The sequence below is a fragment of the Crotalus tigris genome, unplaced genomic scaffold, assembly GCF_016545835.1.
Source record: "Crotalus tigris isolate CLP2741 ecotype Arizona unplaced genomic scaffold, ASM1654583v1 scf7180000017695.2238764, whole genome shotgun sequence".
Taxonomy (NCBI): domain Eukaryota; kingdom Metazoa; phylum Chordata; class Lepidosauria; order Squamata; family Viperidae; genus Crotalus; species Crotalus tigris.
Genome location: NW_024096573.1, coordinates 1351826 through 1370171, shown reverse-complemented (window position 1 = coordinate 1370171; position 18346 = coordinate 1351826). Strand labels below are relative to the sequence as shown.

Below are 18346 nucleotides of genomic sequence, written 5' to 3'. Positions count from 1 at the left end.
TCATGCTGCTATGCCGGAGGCAATTTCCGAGGAGAAAAATCAGACATTTTCAGGCTTAAAGGCCCCAATAAAGGTTTCACGGGTTTGGTTTTTTTATTTTTTATTTTAAAAAAACCGAAATAAATTCCTCCCCCCCTTTTTAAATAGCAGGTTGATTCAGAGCTAAGTATTATTTTTCCTTAGTACTTGGGAAATCCTCTCTGGGAAATTCATTCAAAATTAAAAAAAAAAATCCAGACCAAACTGTATGCTGTATATTTTACTCCCATGAAACACATTTTTTTTTCCAATGTTGCTGAAAAGGAAAACACTAATTATACGAAATGTTATACACGGGGTATGTTTTACATTGCAAGTTTCAAAAGTCACCATTGCATCCACCAGAGGTACTATTCTAAAACTGATATTCACACAATGGGACTTCCTTTTTAATAATAATAATATTAATAACATGTTAGAAACATACAGTGTTGCATTTAGTACAGTATATACATTCCCTTGCTCGCAAGCGGAAAAAAAAGGAAAAAAAGGAAAAAAAGAAAAAGAAAAAAGAAATCCCTACTCTCTTGTGTAACATGCTTTATTTTAAAGCCTAACTTTTTAAAAACACTGTGGAGATATTACTAACAACTGCTTTTATAAAATTAATTTTGACATTTCAATATATATATACATCCTTTCCCGTCATTTTTTTTCCTTTCAATGTTAACAATGCTAAACATAAAAAATAACAAGCTTATAGGAACATTAAAATGTCATACCATATCCAGTCAAACGTTTTGTCCGTATTTTATATATATTTATAATATATGTCCTTGTCTCGGTCGGGAACGTTTCTTTCCCAATTTTTTTTTTTTTAAAAAAACCCTCTTTCCATTTATTTTAAGGAGCCGAAGAAGAGCCCCCTTTGGAAAGCAAGGAAGGCCGAGATTTCAAGGGTTTTCCCTCCTCTGCCTCTCCCTCCGCCTGGGTAGATTCAGTTCGGCCGCCCGGTCGCTCCTCCTTCCGCTCTCTGCCCACCCGCCCCAGCGCCCGTTTGCTTTGGGTCGAAGGCTCCAGTCCTCAAGAGGCCGAGGCGAAGGAGCCTCCTCCGTCCCTCCCGACTGTCGCGCGCGATCGCCTGCCCTCCTTCCCCGCCCTCCCCCTCCCTCCCTCCCCCCTCCCTCCTTCCCACGCAGCCAGGAGAGCAGCCACCCCGAAGCCCCGGCCGAAGAGGCTGGCCTGGTCCTTCTCCTCCACCTCACACCGGCCTGTCCACGGCGTACTGGCAGGCGCTCAGGTTGGAGGCCGGGGTCTGGACGCTGGCGTAGCCGAAGCTGGAGTGCTGCTTGGCTTTGAGTCTCAGGCTGGCCAAGCTAGAGTTACACGTGTCCCGGTAAACGTAGGGAGGGGTCGGCGGGGCATAGGGGCAGGCGGGCGTGGGCACGGCCGAATTGAGCGACGGGTTGCTCAGGTTGTTCAAGTTATTGAGGCTGTTGAGGCCGGAGCCCGGCACGCCGGCCACCGCCGAGGGCACCATGCTGGAAGACATGCTCATGGACGAGATGGAGTTGGGGGGCGAGAACATGCTCTGCGAGGAGAGCGGGTTGACGTTCATGGAGTTGAAGAAGGGGAAGCTCTTGGTGGAGAGCGAGGCGGAGGTCAGCCCCTTGGCGGCCCAGTTGTTGTACGAGTAGCCCGGGTACATGTCGTCGTAGGGCTGCATCAGCCCGTTGAACTGCGGCCCGAAGCCGTTCTTACAGAGTTCCGCCTGCTGGTTCCGCTCCCGTTTCCGCCACTTGGCCCGCCGGTTCTTGAACCAAACCTGGAGGAGAGGGAAGAGAGGGGGGGGGGGAAGAAGAGAAACAGAGCGAAGGATTGCTGGTCACTGCGGGGAAACCAAAGGACACCAGCGTGCCCCACTCAGCCCTCCGAGACCCCCGCACTACGGGGCTTCCCGGGCTCCTTGGGGGAAGGGAAGGGGCAAGCAAGCGGCACAAACCAGAAGCCCCCCCCTCCACTCCCCCCACACAGACACACAGGCACACTTCTTCAGTGCTGCCTTCCCTCCTGCTCCAGCCTCGGAGTTAATCAGCTATATTAACTGGTTTTTATTTTACCAAAAATCTCTTTTTTTTTTTTTGTTAGGCCGCCTTAAAAAAAAAGAATGTTAAGTCCTTCGGCTGAGTCTGAACAATAAACGCGCGCCGCGCTCTGATATGGCAAATAAGGCCTTTCAAGGCTGCTTTACACGAAGGGGCGGGAGAGAAAAAAAGGCTTGGAAGAGTTGTCCGAACGTGAAATGTACCGTTATTTATCTAACAAGAGCCTCTCCTGGCCCTCCCGTTTTTCGAGAGAAGAGCACCGCTGAAAATCTTGGGCATCCTCACGACCCACAAGATCTCGCTCTCAACAAGACTCCCTTCCACGAAAACCTTAAGTAACCTACACGGAAATGTGCGGGCTGGGCTCCAGAGTTAAAGGCCCAAGACCCAGTAAAACAGCGCGAGGTTCTGTTGGCAGAGACCTCCCCCCGCTCCCCGCCCCCCCGAACGCCATTTCCTTGGATTTCGCTGAAGTTAGCAGGCAAACCTGTTTAGCCTAGAATGTTACTCCTTTCACACAAACTGGTCCAAGGAGGGAACGGTTTTGTTTCTCTGGCCTTATTAACGTATTTATAGCTGCGTAAACAAAGCGGTCTACCCCTGGCATTTACATTCGGATAATAAGCACACAAGAGCTGGCCTGCGCCGAATTTAACGAATAGGCTTCTCCAGAGAGAGGCCAATCTCCTTCTCCTTAAAAGGGACAAAAATGCTTATCCGAAACTGACTTTGAGACGGGGAGGACTTTGTTCCTAGCCCCAACAAAAGGTATGCTGAGGTCCGAAGGCAAAGATAGTTCATAACAAACTCTGATACCTAGCCAAGAAAACGTCCTATGCATCTGCTGGTTGGTTTTCACCCCGCGTTTCTGCCAGCTCTCTCTCTCTCTCTTTCTCTCTCTTGCTCTGCACTTCATTCATTTTGATCCGAGTGGTAATCTTGAACAAAAGGGATGGGCTCAGTTTTTCCTCTCCAAACCTCTAACTCTCCCTTCCACCTCTAAAAGTCTCAGGCAAGAAAGTTAATCCGCTTTAACACCTATTTTCTACACGGGAGAGGAAGAACGATCCTCACGATTATATTAGTAAGCCAGAAGTAGCTTGAAATTTAAATCCGGTCAATGATTTTCTCTCCAGCAGCCCGAAAAACAGAAATCAACACAAATATCGGCTAAGAAACCTTCGAATAAACCTTTACCTTAACAGCTTGTGACGGGAGGGTCTTTCTTTCATGTGCTAATCATTAGCAGAGCTAAGCCGCGTCCGCCCCAGCTTCTTCTCCTGCGCTTTTGGCAGAGTTTGCTCTTTCTCAACGCGCCAAGGACGGGCGCCTCCACCGCCAGGACAAAGGCGGCAGGCGCGCGCCTCCTTCGCCAATCCACATTCCCAGTGGCCGGCTCGGCCCACCCGCCTCCTGCCACTTTCTTATGTGGATTCGGACTGTCGCTGCTCTTTGGTTGACCCCACGCGAGGTCTGGTCTAGCTAGACCCTCCGCGCTTCCCCCGCGCCACACCAGTCGCAATCTAGGCCGCCCTTCGTACTGCCCTCTGCACGGCCAAACGCTGAGGCGGCCGCTCCAGACTGCAGACAACCTGCAGGGTGGATCGTCTTTCCGCCATCCACAATGGAGGGCAGGGCGCCTTTTGAGGGCCCCACGAGCAGAGAGCCAGGCGCTTTCGGAGCAGAAGATCGGACTGCAGCATCGCGCGCAGCTGAAGGTGCATTGTTCAGTTGTGAGTAAAGGCCGCTTCCCTCCTCCAAGTTTGTTTGTTTTTTCCCTAGGCGCCTGGAAAGACAATCCGACATGTTGCTACAGAGTAAATCAGTCTCCATGTGGTTTACTGCTGATTGGAGCCACCACAACAGCACAATTGGAAATCGGAGGGTAATTGCATCCAACAGAAACACAAACTTGCCTAGAATCCCAATCATAGCAGCAACAGCCAAATCTCAAGAGCAACAATTCTATTCTATTAGAAAGAGCCAAAATGTCGCAAAGGAACCCGGAAGGCTGCTTCAATACACTGTTTCCTCATTGTTTCCGAAATTTTCCAAGCCGAGGACTCAATTCGAGGCCAGCTTAAATGCAAGCACTTCGGTTTAAATAGTTTGAACCGCAGGAATTCCGGATGAATTGACTGAGGAAGGCAAAAGGATCAGCTTCTTATACTTTGCCCTATTTTCCCCAGTCGCGTGTTGTTTATTTGCACTAAACTTGAGTCCCAGCCCTTCCGATTTTTAATTTTAAAAAAAACTTTGGGATTTTGTATACTGTCTGAGCAATTAAAAGGGATTCTATTGCAATTAAAAGGGATTCATCCAATGGACGGTATGGAATTGATTGGTGTTCATTTAATCTAGGAAAGACGTTACATTGGAAATGCAACACTTGCCCCCCCCTCCGTAAATATGGATAACTTTGTCACGAAGTTCTTTCCACTCTATTCTTCAGTGACAAAAGTTTGGAAAGGAACATGGTTAAGTAAGTTCTTCCCTTTCATAGCAACTGTTTTGGAGAGTCTTTTTCACTCCCGTCCAAGAAAACAACTGTGTGGTTTTTACACCACTGTTTTTTTTTTAATTGCTCCTTCCCCCCTCCCCCTTTTCTTATGTGTGTATGTCCGTGAATGTGTATGTGCGCGTGTGTATGAAACAACAGCAGCGACAACATTGAAACAAGCTGATCTTTGCTTCTCTGGGCATCTTCACACACACACACACACACACACACACACACACAACCTTCATTTCACTGACTTCAAGTAAACCTTGGCATCAAATCCAAAGGTTCACTTACCAGCTTTCCTGACTCCGAGCAGTAGTAATTATTCAAACCCTTCGGAGCTTTACAGTCACTAATGCCATCGAATTAAGAGAGCCCCAGCTACGAATTTCTGCCTAAAACCTAAACTCAGTTTACACCAGGAAAACTCCACAGCCGCGCTGGATTCCAACTGATTTTCCTACCACGCGCGAACTATAATCTCGGTAGAAAAAGGGCCCGTCCCCGCCCCCTTCCTCCTCGGCGCTTTGGGGAAGCTTTATTATTATTATTTTCTCTTCCCCTCCGACTGAGCTGCCTGATCCTGTCGGATTTCAGGGGCTTTGCGATGGAGCCATAAATCTAAGGCGAGAAGAGGGACGGGGAATAAGCCACCGGAGTTGTGAAAGCGGAGGGGAAGGAGGGCGGCGGCGGGGGGGGAGCAAAGAATGCAGAGGAGGGAGCGTCGCGGGGGCCCCGGGAAGGCGGCCGAGGCCTGGCGTTTGGCGCATTTGGGCTGGGCGCACGTCGGAGCCTGCCCTGAGCCGCTTTCTTGGCGCAGGTTCCCTTTTGCTCCTTCGCATCCCGTTCGGAACACGCCGCACAGTCGGGGCCATCCATCATCTTCGGAGGGGGGAGGCAATCCGTCAGGGCCTGACAGACACGGCCGAGGAGCTGCGCCCGGCCAAAGCCCGCCTCGCCGGAGGCGAAATCGAAAGCGTCCTCTCCCCGCGAAGTCCCGCCCAGCGGCCCCCTCGCACCTCGGCGTGTCTCTTACCCGGACTCTGGCCTCGGTCAGGTTGGTCCAGACGGCGATCTCCTCCCGCGTCGACATGTCCGGGTAGCGGTTCCGTTGGAAGGTGGCCTCCAGTTCTTGCAGCTGCTGGCTGGTGAAGTGAGTCCGCTGCCGCCGCTGCCGCTTCTTCTTGGACGGATCTTCGGCGCCCGCCTCCTCATTCTTGCTCGGCTGGCTCTTCTCTTTTTCTGCGGAAGGGAAAGCAGCGTCGGGTCACGGGGGCCCGTCGGGGAGAGGGAGGGTAGGAGAGGAGGGGAGGCGCGGCGGCGGCGGGCAAGGCAAGGCAAGGCAAGGCAGGAGCAAAAGGAGTCGCCCCCGGGCCCCCGGCCGGCTTCCCAGGCCCGCGACTGGAAGCCCACGCGAGGCCAGCCTCTGGGAAGGGCTGCCCCCCCCACCCCGCTTCCTTTCAGCCCGCGCCGCTGAAAGCCAAGGGGACTCGGCGTGCACCATCCGGAAGGAGCCAGCGCCACAGCGATACGGTTAAAACGCGAGTTAAGAACCACTAAAAAAAAACAAAAACAAAACGACAACCCAGGCGTGCAATCAGGAACGGGAGCTCCGGAGAGAAGAAGTAGAAATCCGAAGGGCTGCTTGAAATGAAGGCGCTTCCTTCCCAGTGAAACAACCCAACTGAGAATGGAAAAGCGCGCTCTCATCCTTGGAGTGCCTGTCTGCAGGACGAGTGCCACACAGGTGTGAGTGGGTTCCTTGTGCTGTGGACTCTCCCGGGCTTTGGAAATGTTACCAAAAACCATCGGCTGAACATGGGAAAGGAAGGAAAAGAAAAGGGGATTCCCACTGCAAAAGATACCTGCTTAGACTTGGAACGCGGATGGTGTAAATTAATCACTCCCAGCCTGTGCGTTCAAACTGCCAGGTCCAAGCAGGTTTGCTGTGAATATTCCAGGGATTGCTCACTCCTTCCCCCTTAAGCATACGGTTTTATTGCAATTAAATATACAACCACCGGTGATTGTAGTGGGACAATGCAAGTCTGAACTGACAAATCTTCCGTAATATAGAACATGAATCTACTGACAATAAGCTCCATTGCCCTGGTTTAGGGCACACAAACACACACACACACACACACAAAAGCTTTTAAAAGGACATACAGGTATGTATTCATTAGAAATTACCTCTCAAGATTTTAGAAGTACAGAGCATTATCTTGCATATGCTTACATTTGTAGACATGCCCACTTTGGGGGCATCCAGAAATTATATATACTGTACAATATATAAATATCTTGATTGATACAAACTACCAAAAGGAACAAATGCCGAATGTCTCAAAAAGTGCGATCAGACTGAGAATCCTTTCAGAAGCAGTTGTTTTATGCACTGCAGCACCGTTTTATGTACAATATGAATGGCAGCAAATATCTATGAATCATATAAAGATAGATACACTGATCTCTTTAGGTCTCAAGATTGTCCTTTATATAAATTAGTATTAATTTATGAGTTAAAATGGTTTGACCTTAGTATAATTTGAGGTGGTGACTCTAATCCATGGTCCATATCCAGTGAAAATCTGCATTATTCTACTCAGAAGGTCAACTTATCTGTGGATTTAGTCCCAAATAAAAATGTATGTGGTGTTAACCCAAGACTTGGGGGTTGAACCTGAACTAAAGTTGACCATATTTACTTGGGCTAAAATACTGTACATTGCATATTCTGACAGATAGTTCTGAGCTATTGCACACACGAACTGTAATTGCAGTTGAACTCTTTGCACATTAATTCTAAAGGCATCCAGTTAACAGGACTTACTCTTGAGTAAGCACAGATAGGAGTGGCGTTGTCTTTCAGAAGCATCTTGTGCATGCTTTAGCAGAATTTCCCAATGCAGCTTTTTGGAAAGTCTCAGAAAGTTGCATGGAGGCTTACAGCCAAACAGTTTCAGGTTTTCTGAATTCTGCTCTTTTGCAATCACATTATTTTCACTAATCTCAGATTTTGAACAACCTAGTTATTTCAAGAGCTCCCCCTTCCCCCCCCCCTTTAGTTTCCAGTAAGGAAAGAGTTCAATTAGTGACTCTTTTTCAGAGAGAGATAAAGACTGCCTAAATCAGGTGATATTCCTGAGAATTGTTGCTCTGACGGCTTGCACCTTAGTGGTCCGAGCTCCCGTTGGGTTGCTGCCCGACCAGCTTCTCTCCCTGGCGAACACAAAGGTTGGCCCAGAAGAGGGTATTAAAAATTGCCCCCATTCTTTGCCCTCCCTATACCAAAAGCGGCAAATACCCGACACAGTCTGATTCTTCTTCCCCACCTTAAAAGAAGTGAAGAATTGCATTTTGTTGTTGTTGATGTTCCTTTGCTGTTCTCTACCTTTCTAATTTCTAACTATGGAAATAACGGATCAGGTCCATAGGCCGCCAAGTTGTCGCTGAATTACAATGGGGGAAGAGTGTCTCTAAAGCGAGAAGCCGAGGAAGGTTAGTGGCTGGATTGGGGCAAGAAGCGCCTTACCTGCGGCCTCGGGGCTGGAGGTGTCGGAGATGGTGTGAACCTCCAGCCGATGTTTGGCAGTGTCCAGGGCCGATCGCGGCTGGCCGGGGGTCAGGGCTGAAGCCATAAGCAGGGCCGGCTGCTGGTGGTGATGGTGGTGGTGGTGGTGGTGATGGTGGTGGCAAGACGAGGAGGCGGAGGAGGAAGAGGAAGAGGAAGGGGAGGTGGAGCAAAGCTTATTCCCGGCTCCCAAACGCTCCAGGCTGAGAGGTTCTTTCAGGCAGTTCATCGAGCGACGCCAGCCAGCCAGCCAGCCAGCCAGCCCGGGCGGCCGGGCGGCCGGGGGCTGAGCGCTGGCGGAGAGGAGCCCCGGTGGAGGAGGGTGAGCCGCTGCCAGGGGCGGTCGGTGGCCCAGAAGAGGCGCCTGCCGGAGCCCCCTGGCCAGACTTCGCTCTTTCCCGGCCGATCAGCAGGTAGGCGGTCAATCCGGTCCGAACTTCAAGGCAGGGGAGCTCCCTGGCCGCCCCCCGCCCGGTCCAACGCCGAGCCCCGCCGCATCAGCCTCTGCCAAGCGGAGGCTCCCCGGGCAGAAGCGCCCCCGCTGGGAGAGCGCGGGCAAGCCGAGCCGGAGACTCCCAAGGCGGACGGCGCAGACCATGAATAACCACCAAGAGCGGGGCTCGCGGGCGGGCCAAGGCGATCCGGCGCAGGTAGACCGCGGTAGATCCAAAGCGAGGCCGGCTGCAGAAGAGCCAGCGATCCCGGGGCGAGCCGCGCGCGTTCTGGCCTGGCGGTGGCCGCCGCTTCCCTCCCCTCCTGGGCAGCTCTGCCGGGCGGGCGGGCGGGCGGCGGGCGGGCGGGCGCTGGGAGACCCGGGCTGCTCACTGGCTTCCCTGTTTGCCCAACACCTTAAACGCGGAGGCCGCCTGGCCGGGCCAGTGATATCACCCGGCCCCTTTCTCTCTCCTCCTTCCAGCCTTCCCCCCGCGGTCCAGACTCGCTGCGGAGACCAAGACTGACGCGGAGCGCAACCAATCCGAAAGCGCAACGCCCCGGCGCAGGCTATAATAAGAACAGCCTATCGGAAACTTAGGGCAAGGCTCGATGGAAACCTTCGCTCTTCGTCTCTCTCCCTCTCCCTCTCCCCCCCCCCACCCCCCTTCCCCGAACCCCTTCCCTCCAGTCAAATTTTCAAGCTACGCGTTGCAAGTCAGCAAAGGGAAAACGGGAAAAACCAGGGACGGGGAGGAAATCCGTCGACGAGGCAACCTTCTTATTACCTAAAAGCTTTCCACCTGGAAGCCGCAGAAGAAAAAGCTTTTCTCCTGCCTTTATTTCGGAGATGCCTGCAAGGGCTCTTGGAGCCGCTCGGCAAACCCCAATCTGGGAGGCGACGGTCTTCACACCGCTCCCTGAGCACACAAAGGACCTTTCCCCTTAGATTAAAAGAAAGCAGGTATCCCCGGGGGAGAAACGCAGCCTGGAGAATTTTTTTTTTTTTTGCGGTAACCTCGGACCTTTGTTTCAGTGACTGCAGAAGAAGAACTACACTTTTTAGAAGAAGCAGCCGAAGTGAGCGAAAAGGAGGCGACCGCAGAAGCGCAGAGAAGCTTCTTAACCACTTAGGACCCAGTCTGTGATTCGCGGCTGTCAATTGTTATTACACTGAATACACAACGTAATAAATGTCCCCGATTAACGGTTGCAATAGTATGGTTTAAAATCCCCGGTGACTTTGAACTACTTCAGATGATTTTCACTGATCTTAATGTACTTCTTTATAATTGTCTACCTCTCGGATTCTAAAAGATCTTTGTAATCCCAAACACATTTCACCCTTTTGTTGTAAAGGCCGCGGAGATTTGAAGCCAGTATCCATCAACAAACGGTCGCAATTGGTGGTTGAGCACCTTTGCCCCCAGTAAAACCAAAACTGACGCATTGTCTACCTATTTTAACATGCCACTATATTTTCGCAATTTCTAAAATAAAAGAAGTCCCTAACATCCTTTTGCTATATTTCATTTTCTGATAATGAAAATTGGGGTAAGAAGAATGAAAAAAATCCCTAGAAATAAAACAGATGCTGAAAAAAATGGTTAATTTGGTTCTCGCCTGGCACTTAAAACAAGCTTAGGTAAACGTCAAAGTCAACGAGGCTCCCCCGCAGAGAAAGGACCTTAAAATATACCTTTTACTGAGCCGCTATCGGGAACTAACACTACGTGATTTTACTCTGCTGGAATTGTGTTTCCTACCCGCAAATACAGCATTGGAACTTGTTGCAACGTTGCGACAAAATTGGGGCTTAAATCTCTTTTTAAAAAGACACGCATTTGAGCCAGCCTCCCTACACAGCAGCAGCTCCGCATTTCAGGGAACAAAACTAAATAAAACAGAAATGCGCTTTTCTGCCATGCCTCTGTACAGGTGAAATTGGCTATTTTTTCCCTTTTCGGGTTGTTTTTTTGTGTGGTTTTTTAGGGCGGTATTATATTACAACCTTTAGGGAAAGGCAAAGAGAATCTCGGGTAGACTTTGCTTCTAGGCGGGCTGGGAAACCTTATCTATCCTTTGAGAGTGCGGGGCAGTGCGAACACCCCAAAGCAAGGCTGTCTTTCTATCTCCCGCAAAAATCCCCTCGATTTATGGTACCCTCGGCTGGTTTAAAAGGTGCTTTGTATTCGTTCCTCAGTAATCCGGATTTCACTCTGGATTCCCAGTTGTTAAAACCGTGGAGCTCGCAGCCGCTTTAGCAGGAGGATTGATTCAGCCTGGTGGATGAGAGAGCTAGGCTCAGACTCGCAGGACCCCGGCGTCCCGCTTTTGGGGATGCACCCAAGTAAGCCGCCGCTGATCCCTGGATGGTGCCGTAGGGAGGATGCCTGAGCCGGTCACCTTCAACCCCAGCCCCGTTTCCATCTCCCCCACCCCCGCCCTTTATGGAGGGACGGGTGCCCGCCCCTTTTGTCGCCTTCCCCGCTAAACTCCGTTTATAATTTTAGCAGTAAAGCTAAGGAAAAGCAGGTCTCGTTAATTTACATGCTGCTCATTATCCGCTCTTTAAACGAGGAAGCTTTTATCCATCAGATTTGGCAGCGACCTGCCTCTCCTCGGGACCCCTCAGCGTTTGGATGCAGACAATTCTCTTACATTTGTAGTGGGTTTTAAGCTGATAAGACTCTAATTTGCTTAAGTCTTTTAAATAGGGGCTTTCAATGATTCTAGCTCTTTTCTTACTGGATTGCCTCTAATTCCCCCAAGATCATACAGTATATGTATAAAGTAAATAGTTTCTCCCTAAGCGCCGCCAGCAGATGACCTATAAGTAAATCAATAAGAATCCGAAGCTTTTCTCCACAATTTGTTTACTAACCGTAGCCCGGTTCTCCTTAACCTCCCAGGGCTATGAGGGGCTACACACGCCGCGTAAATCCCTCCAAGCCTTATTAAAGCGACGGACGGCGCGGCCGCGGCAGAAGCTACTCAGTCGTGGCAGGCGGAGTGGAGAACAGGGGGCAGGAAATGCCGCAAACCCCCCCCCCAAGAAGAAAGCAGGAATTTCTCCCCCCAAATTTGGGGAAAGAAGAAATTAACGGGCCGGAGAAGGGCTTAGCACAGATCAGTCCTTTGAGGTTAGGTGAAAGAATATCATCCTTTCTCCAATCGGATTCAAAATGCCTCTAGAAGGGATGCCTTCTAAATCCAAGAGCTAAATCCTAACGCTTGTATTTAAAGCGATCCTAAAGATGCACCCCATCTTCCATTAAGTTAGGAGGGAGGGGGGAACCAATCCAACGGACTTTGCATTCACAAGGAGTGATTACAGCAGTGTTTCTCACCCTTGACAATTTTAAGGCATGTGGACTTCAACTCCCAGAATTCCACAGCCAGCAATGCTGGCTGTGGAATTCTGGGAGTTGAAGTCCACATGCCTTAAAATTGTCAAGGGTGAGAAACACTGGATTACAGTAAAGCTACAGAGAAGGAGATACAGAAGCCAGCACTTGCCCTCTGCAATCCGAAATATATCTACACAGAAGCCAGCTCCCCTGTTGTCAGTGAGTCTTCCAGTTAAGGGTATATATAAGAATGCTGCCTTGATCATTGAGTTCCGAGCTGAAGAAGAGAGGTGGAAACACCAGTTTTAGTGCTTTTTAAAAGAAACACAGCCGTAATGCTATTGCTACCCCTGAGAAAAATGCAGATCCCCCGGATTTTAAGAAGACTAGCCATAGCAGTCAAGGAAAAGAGAGAGATTTAAACCCGGTTAAAGTTGAATTAACGACGTTACATACCGGTATATTACAGAATATGGCCCAGTATACTGTACATAGTGGTTTGAACTGGGGAGATGTGGGAGACTCAGGAAGAGCGTTACTATGCCTAGAAATTGCGCAGCAGCAGACCTCATCCTGGTGCCCATGGGGGTGGGGGGGGGTAGGAATTCAACCCTTACAATCTCATCACGCGGTTTCAACACATTTTGGAGGGCACCTGGTTAGGAAAGGCTCCTGCAGGCATTTCTCTCTTCAGTTGAAGTTGGGAGCATGACAGCCTAACAACCTAGGATTCCTACGTGATTAAAAAAACCTCCTTGACAATCTGGATTTAACCATCTAATCTAATCTAATCTAATCTAATCTAATCTAATCTTCCAGATCATGAAATCTAATTACTCTTAACTAGTAGCAACTCTCACACAGAGGCCATTCACGAATTCTCTCCTCTTTTGAGGTGGATTACTAGGGCTGAACCTGGACCGTTTCTGTAGAAAAGAATCCACGCTTTACCATTAACTTTAGCGATCAGCTTCCAAAATACCAACCGTGGGGAAATGTGCATTAACATTTTCTGAATGGCTACTCCAGAGGTGGGGAACCTTGGCTCTTTTATGACTTGTAGACTTCAACTCCCAGAATTCCTGAGCCAGCCATGCGGGCTCAGGAATTCTGGGAGTTGAAGTCCACAAGTCATAAAAGAGCCAAGGTTCCCCACCCCTGGGCTACCCCATCCAGACTTCAAAAGCTTGCCCCCAATTTTGAGTCAAAGCTTCGCAGAGGGCAGAAAATAGCATCCAAGATAACACAACTTTAAATCACTGATGATAATGATAATGTTGACAATATTAACGATAAACACGATCTGCTTCTGGACCAAAATCAGGGAGGGAGATGGGCAGTTCAAAAATGTGAAAAACAAACAAAAAAGTGATTTATTCTGGAAGACTTTGTTGGCTTCCCATATAGTTGCTCAAAAAAAAAAAAATAACAAATCCAACATTAGTCTAGTCTAAGGCTAATCTAGTCTAAGTGCTTAGTGGTTTAATGTGTCATGGAAATGTGTTCATTGCTTTAACAATGTTTTTGAATCAGCGATTAAATAGTTTAGTTAGGTTATTTATTTATGTCTATCCCATCTTTATTATCTTTACCAATAAATTAATGCAGTGAGCATATCTTATGCCTCTTCCTTCTCTTAATTTCCCCACAGCCACAATCTTGTGAGGTAGGGTGGGCTGAGAAAGAATGACTGGCCCAAAGACATGCAGCTGACATTCATGGTTAAGGAGGGACTTGAATTCAGTGTTTCCAGGTTTCTAATCTAGTTTCTTAACCATTAGACCAGGGGTTCTCAACCTTGGCAACTTTAAGACTTGTGGACTTCAACTCCCAGAATTCCTCAGCCAGCAAAGCTGGCTGAGGAATTCTGGGAGTTGAAGTCCACAAGTCTTAAAGTTGCCAAGGCTGAGAACCCCTGCATTAGACCAAACTGACCTTTATCATATTAATACACTCCCAGCAATGCTCCAAGGTCACTGCCATCAAATAACCATCAAATCCAAATAAAATACACCAATGTCTTAAAATATTATAGCATCATAAAACAAATAATAGCCACATTAAAAAAAATCGGTAACAGCATAAAAAACAGGGCATCAGCGTTCAGAGTCACACAGCAGATTAAAACAGACACTGCAGGAAAGGCTAATAAGTTTGTATTTTTCTTAAAATGGTGTCGTGGAGAGACCAATTGCTCTGTACCACAATCGCGCTTTAGTCTGTTGTCTGAATTCAGTTTGTCCAGTGCCTGGTGCAAAGGCACCAGCTTCAGTCTTCATAGGAAGCAGCCTTATGCCAAACCAAACCAGTAGCTGAGTATTTCCTAAACCAAAGGCGATGGGTTTTCGATTCCAGGTCAGGGATGGGTTAGAACTTTTGGTATGTTAACCATCTCTTTTGCCCTTGAGAAAGAAGTGTTGTTTGTGGGCAAGGCGGGTTTCATAAGATTCACCATTCCCACCCTCTTGCTGTGTTTTATCCAGATCCACAGCTGGGTGTGGGTTTCTACAGTATAACTGGATTGACCAAAGCCACCAATCTCAGCTTTGGAAAGTGAAAGGGCTAATCCCTCAACCTGGTAGATCCTGTCCAAGGGGTGGCATATGGCATAACTTTCATGTCCCTAATCTCCCTAGCTTTTCATTCCTGCTCATCTAGATCATTCTTAATTTTTTTAGAAATAGAAATCTTGCTTTATATCTCTGACACTGGGACTGGAAAATAAAAAAAAAATATGGGTCACGGGCTGGAGCCAATGGGAAGGTCTCTTGCTCAAATGCCAAGCACTGTTGATCTTGGGCAGTATTTTGTTTTTCTCAGAGAGGTTTGCATAATATAATTTTCTTTTATATGCATATGTAGATTATCCTAAACTGTAATCCTATGCCGTTCCTTGCATTGATCTGCATGGGATATATTTTTTACATAAAGTTGCAAAGTAAAAACATCTGCGTGGGGGTATCTCACCCAGGTTTCTTCTCACTCCTTCCAAATACTGTCCCCCTTAAAGCAGTTCATGAGGGATCTACCAAAACCTAGGCCAGGGGTAGGCAACCTTGGCTCTTTTATGACTCCTGGACTTCACCCCCAGAATTCCTGAGTCAGCCATGATCGCCTAGGCCAGTGGTTCTCAACCTGTAGGTCGGGACCCCATTTGGGGTCGAACGACCATTTCACGGGGGTCACCAAACAAGGCTGTCCGCCATTTTTTCCCCCTTTGGCCACGCCCGTGGCACCTGGTGATGTATAAGTGTTTGGGGGTCACCACAACATGGGGAACTGTATTATGGGGTCGCGGCATTAGAAAGGTTGAGAACCCCTGGCCTAGGCAATAACTAAGACACTCTGATATGATTTCTTGTCTTCCCTAACACCAACCTAATTGGTTCCATCGTTCCAAGGTGCCTGCCTCAACCCTTTAGTGAAAGAACAAGGCAATCCAGTTATGCTACCAGCAGCTGGAAAGCTGGCAGGGAAACTACCTTTCCCCACGGGCGGTTCCAAACCTTACCTTAGAAATGCAAGTCTGTCATATTAAAATTAAACAAACAGACAATTGACTGATAATTAATAGACACCCTCTTTTGAGCTACATTTTGGTGTTCATATCATTCGGGGGGAAACAAGCATTATTACTTTAGTGCTATTTCTAGGATGGTTAGATAGCTTGAGATAGTTGGATCATCAATGGTATGGTTAACTGACAATGTTAATTGGTAAGAAATGATTAATATTCTAAAGCTAGTAGAACACAAAGCTACAGAGAAAGAGGAGATAACAACAACAACAAAAAAAATCCCCATCCTCTCTTGGCTCTGATAATGAACTGATAATTTTGTAGTGAACTCATGCTCACTACTCAGGTACAGTAATGGGCATGCAAAAGAATATATAGCGTTTTAAAACTAGTTAAATATAAGCTGTAAGGAGCTTGAAATGATGAGTTCCATAGATTCAAATTAAATTCTAATATCTTAACTGGTTTGTAGGCAGAATTATACGACAAAGAACAATTCAAACAGTCCTTATAAATTCATCAGCTGCCTTTTAATTAGGAATAAAATGTTGACTCTCCAGAGTTTGAAAATTCATCCTCACTGATGTTGTTATTGATAATTTTAAAGGATAATTTAGTCATGATTAGTTCTCACCAGTAAATCTCAGAATTGTGCTATTAAAAATACAACAGACTCTTATCATTCTTTTTGTTTCTATCATACCCTTCCTTCAAATAGATTTAATTTTATATTCGGAATGCCCTAAGTTGTTTTCTGAAGAACTTTTTAAGGTAGACTGATTAGCCCGAAGCCACATATGCAACTCTATGATGTGCCCTTAAAAGGTTTACAGTGTTAGGTTTCAGACTTATAGAAAAAAGCTGTAAAATATTCTGAAGGCTATTTTTGAAGAATGACACACACATGTAAAAAATGAAATGAAATGAAATAAAGAGCTGTACTGCTTAGTCAGGTGATAACAGATCCACAAGGATGATCCTTACTACCACTACTTCTCAATTTTCTAATTCCTAAAAGTTTTGCATGGGTCCATCCCTCAAGATTTTCAGAGGCAAAAGTAGACTGGGGTGAATTCCACAGCAGGCGTGTATCCATGGCAGAAGATGCACTGTGGACTTGAGGATACTTTATGGCCCATCCTAGTTAAAGGATAGGGAAGTGAAAATTGGTCCAAATCACATGAAGGGTTTGGATAATGGACTTTTTTTCATCCAAAGCAAATGCTAGGCAAAATCAAGGGCCAGTGTGCTGCAATGACCAAAATGTTGGATTAGGACAAAGCACAACCTGGTTCAGATTTGCTCTCAGACAAGAAATTGTGACCAAGATGTTCTCCTTGTTAAATAAAATAAGTAAACAAAATAAGGCATATAGCATAGCAGAATCAGAAGAAATAAAAACCATGCTATTCTTCCTTGTTCATTTCTATAACTGGAAGTTCAGTTGAATTTCATTTCGTCCTGTTCTCCAGAGTTACAATTCCCGAATAAAGCTTATTTTGTCAGAAACTAGATCTCTGACTAATTAGGATCACATTATGGAAGCCAGTCGGATAACCCTTGTTAGTATGTTGGTGAAAACAATAAAGAACATGATGAGTCCTTCAGGACTAACCATGTTATTATTGACCAAGAGGAACCATTCCTTATTTTTAACAGTCCCCCCCCCCACTAGATTTAGAAAATATAGTCTATTTCCAGCTTGTGCTACAATAAAATGATCACTCTTCAATTAGCACAGGACTCTGTTGTTTCAGCTTATGGAGCAAAAGGTTTTTAAAGCACCCTCATGGGTGTTCCTTAAATCATTTCCCGGGGCCGCTAATCAATGTGAAATAAACAGGGTCTTCCTTTCCTGTTTTCACAGTCACCACTTCAGCACCGAAGAACCAATTTTCTCCTAAACGCTCTATGGACAAATGCAAAGCAAACAAACAACACCTACCCATCTATCTTGGGTGGGCGAGCAAGGAAGAAGCTAAAGAAAGAACTCAAATAAAATGCAAACGAAAGGTAGGAAAGTCAGGAGAAGCGGAACCAATTTAGCTGGCGGGAAAGAGAAAATTAAAAAAAACAAAACCAAAACAAAACTCAGAACCGAACAGAAAGAACAAGCAAGTAGAAAAAAGGCAGGGAGGGAAGGAAGAGCAGAAAGGAGAAATATGGAAAGAGAAATAATAGCTAGCAAGCAAAAAAAAAAAGTGGACATCTCTCTCTCTCTCTCTCTCTCTCTCTCTCTCTCTCTCTCTCTCTCTCTCTCTCTCTCTCTCTCCCTCCCTCCCTCCCTCCCTCTTCCTGATTTTTATGGCGCTGGTGAGATCTCCTGTCTTTCCTATTTATTCCCTCACTGTTCCCAAGATCAGTTGTTCTCTCCCTTGGCAACTTTAAGATGCCTGGACTTCAGCTGGCTGGGAAATTCTGGAAACTGAAGTCCACGCATCTTAAAAGTTGCCAGGATGAAAAGCGCTGCCTTAGATCTCGCCAGCCTCTGGGCGACGCTCGCTCCTCCTTCGGGTTTAGGTCACCTCGCAAGCGTTTTCTGGCAAGACCTGTTGCCTTTAAAACAAAAACAAAAACCAAAAAACAGTGAGAAAAAGAAGAACGGTGGCCTGTTGTCTTTCGCCTCTCTCGGATTACCGGCTATTCGCCTTGATGAGGAGCCATTAATTACCCATTCAGTCAATATTAGGAAAGCGACAGAGGTGAGTTTTTTTTTTTTTTAAAGGATTAAGGAGACCTCAAATTGCTCCATTAGCGTATTCCTGATCACGACTGAAGCTTTCGTTGCGCAGCGCTTTTCTCCGCGCGGCCGATCTAAACCGGCTGCATAAACGAGGAGCCGAAAATCACGAAGGCGCAGCCGGCGTAGTAGGATGTGAGCGGGTT

The 18346-nt window shown here is 47.2% G+C and overlaps 1 protein-coding gene and 2 long non-coding RNA genes across 6 annotated transcripts in view; 2 read left to right on the top strand and 1 right to left on the bottom strand.

The window, feature by feature from the left end:
* Positions 1-244: 244 nt before the first annotated feature.
* Positions 245-18346, bottom strand: part of PITX2 (paired like homeodomain 2) — a 42890-nt gene continuing 24788 nt past the window's right edge. For 3 of the 4 annotated variants that reach the window (XM_039338338.1, XM_039338337.1, XM_039338335.1), the window contains exons 4-5: positions 5624-5829; positions 245-1804 (exon numbers count right to left, since the gene is read on the bottom strand). In XM_039338338.1, the coding sequence (XP_039194272.1) occupies positions 1241-1804; positions 5624-5829 (770 nt within the window). In that variant the 3' untranslated portion in view covers positions 245-1240. Of the gene's footprint in view, positions 1805-5623; positions 5830-8122; positions 8428-18346 lie in introns of those variants that run through there. The other variant, XM_039338334.1, reaches the window with a different exon arrangement.
* Positions 2292-4411, top strand: LOC120305916. The gene is made up of 2 exons (XR_005556129.1): positions 2292-2852; positions 3867-4411. It is a non-coding gene; the product is annotated as an uncharacterized LOC120305916 (long non-coding RNA).
* LOC120305915 lies at positions 8437-9805 on the top strand. The gene is made up of 2 exons (XR_005556128.1): positions 8437-8574; positions 9078-9805. It is a non-coding gene; the product is annotated as an uncharacterized LOC120305915 (long non-coding RNA).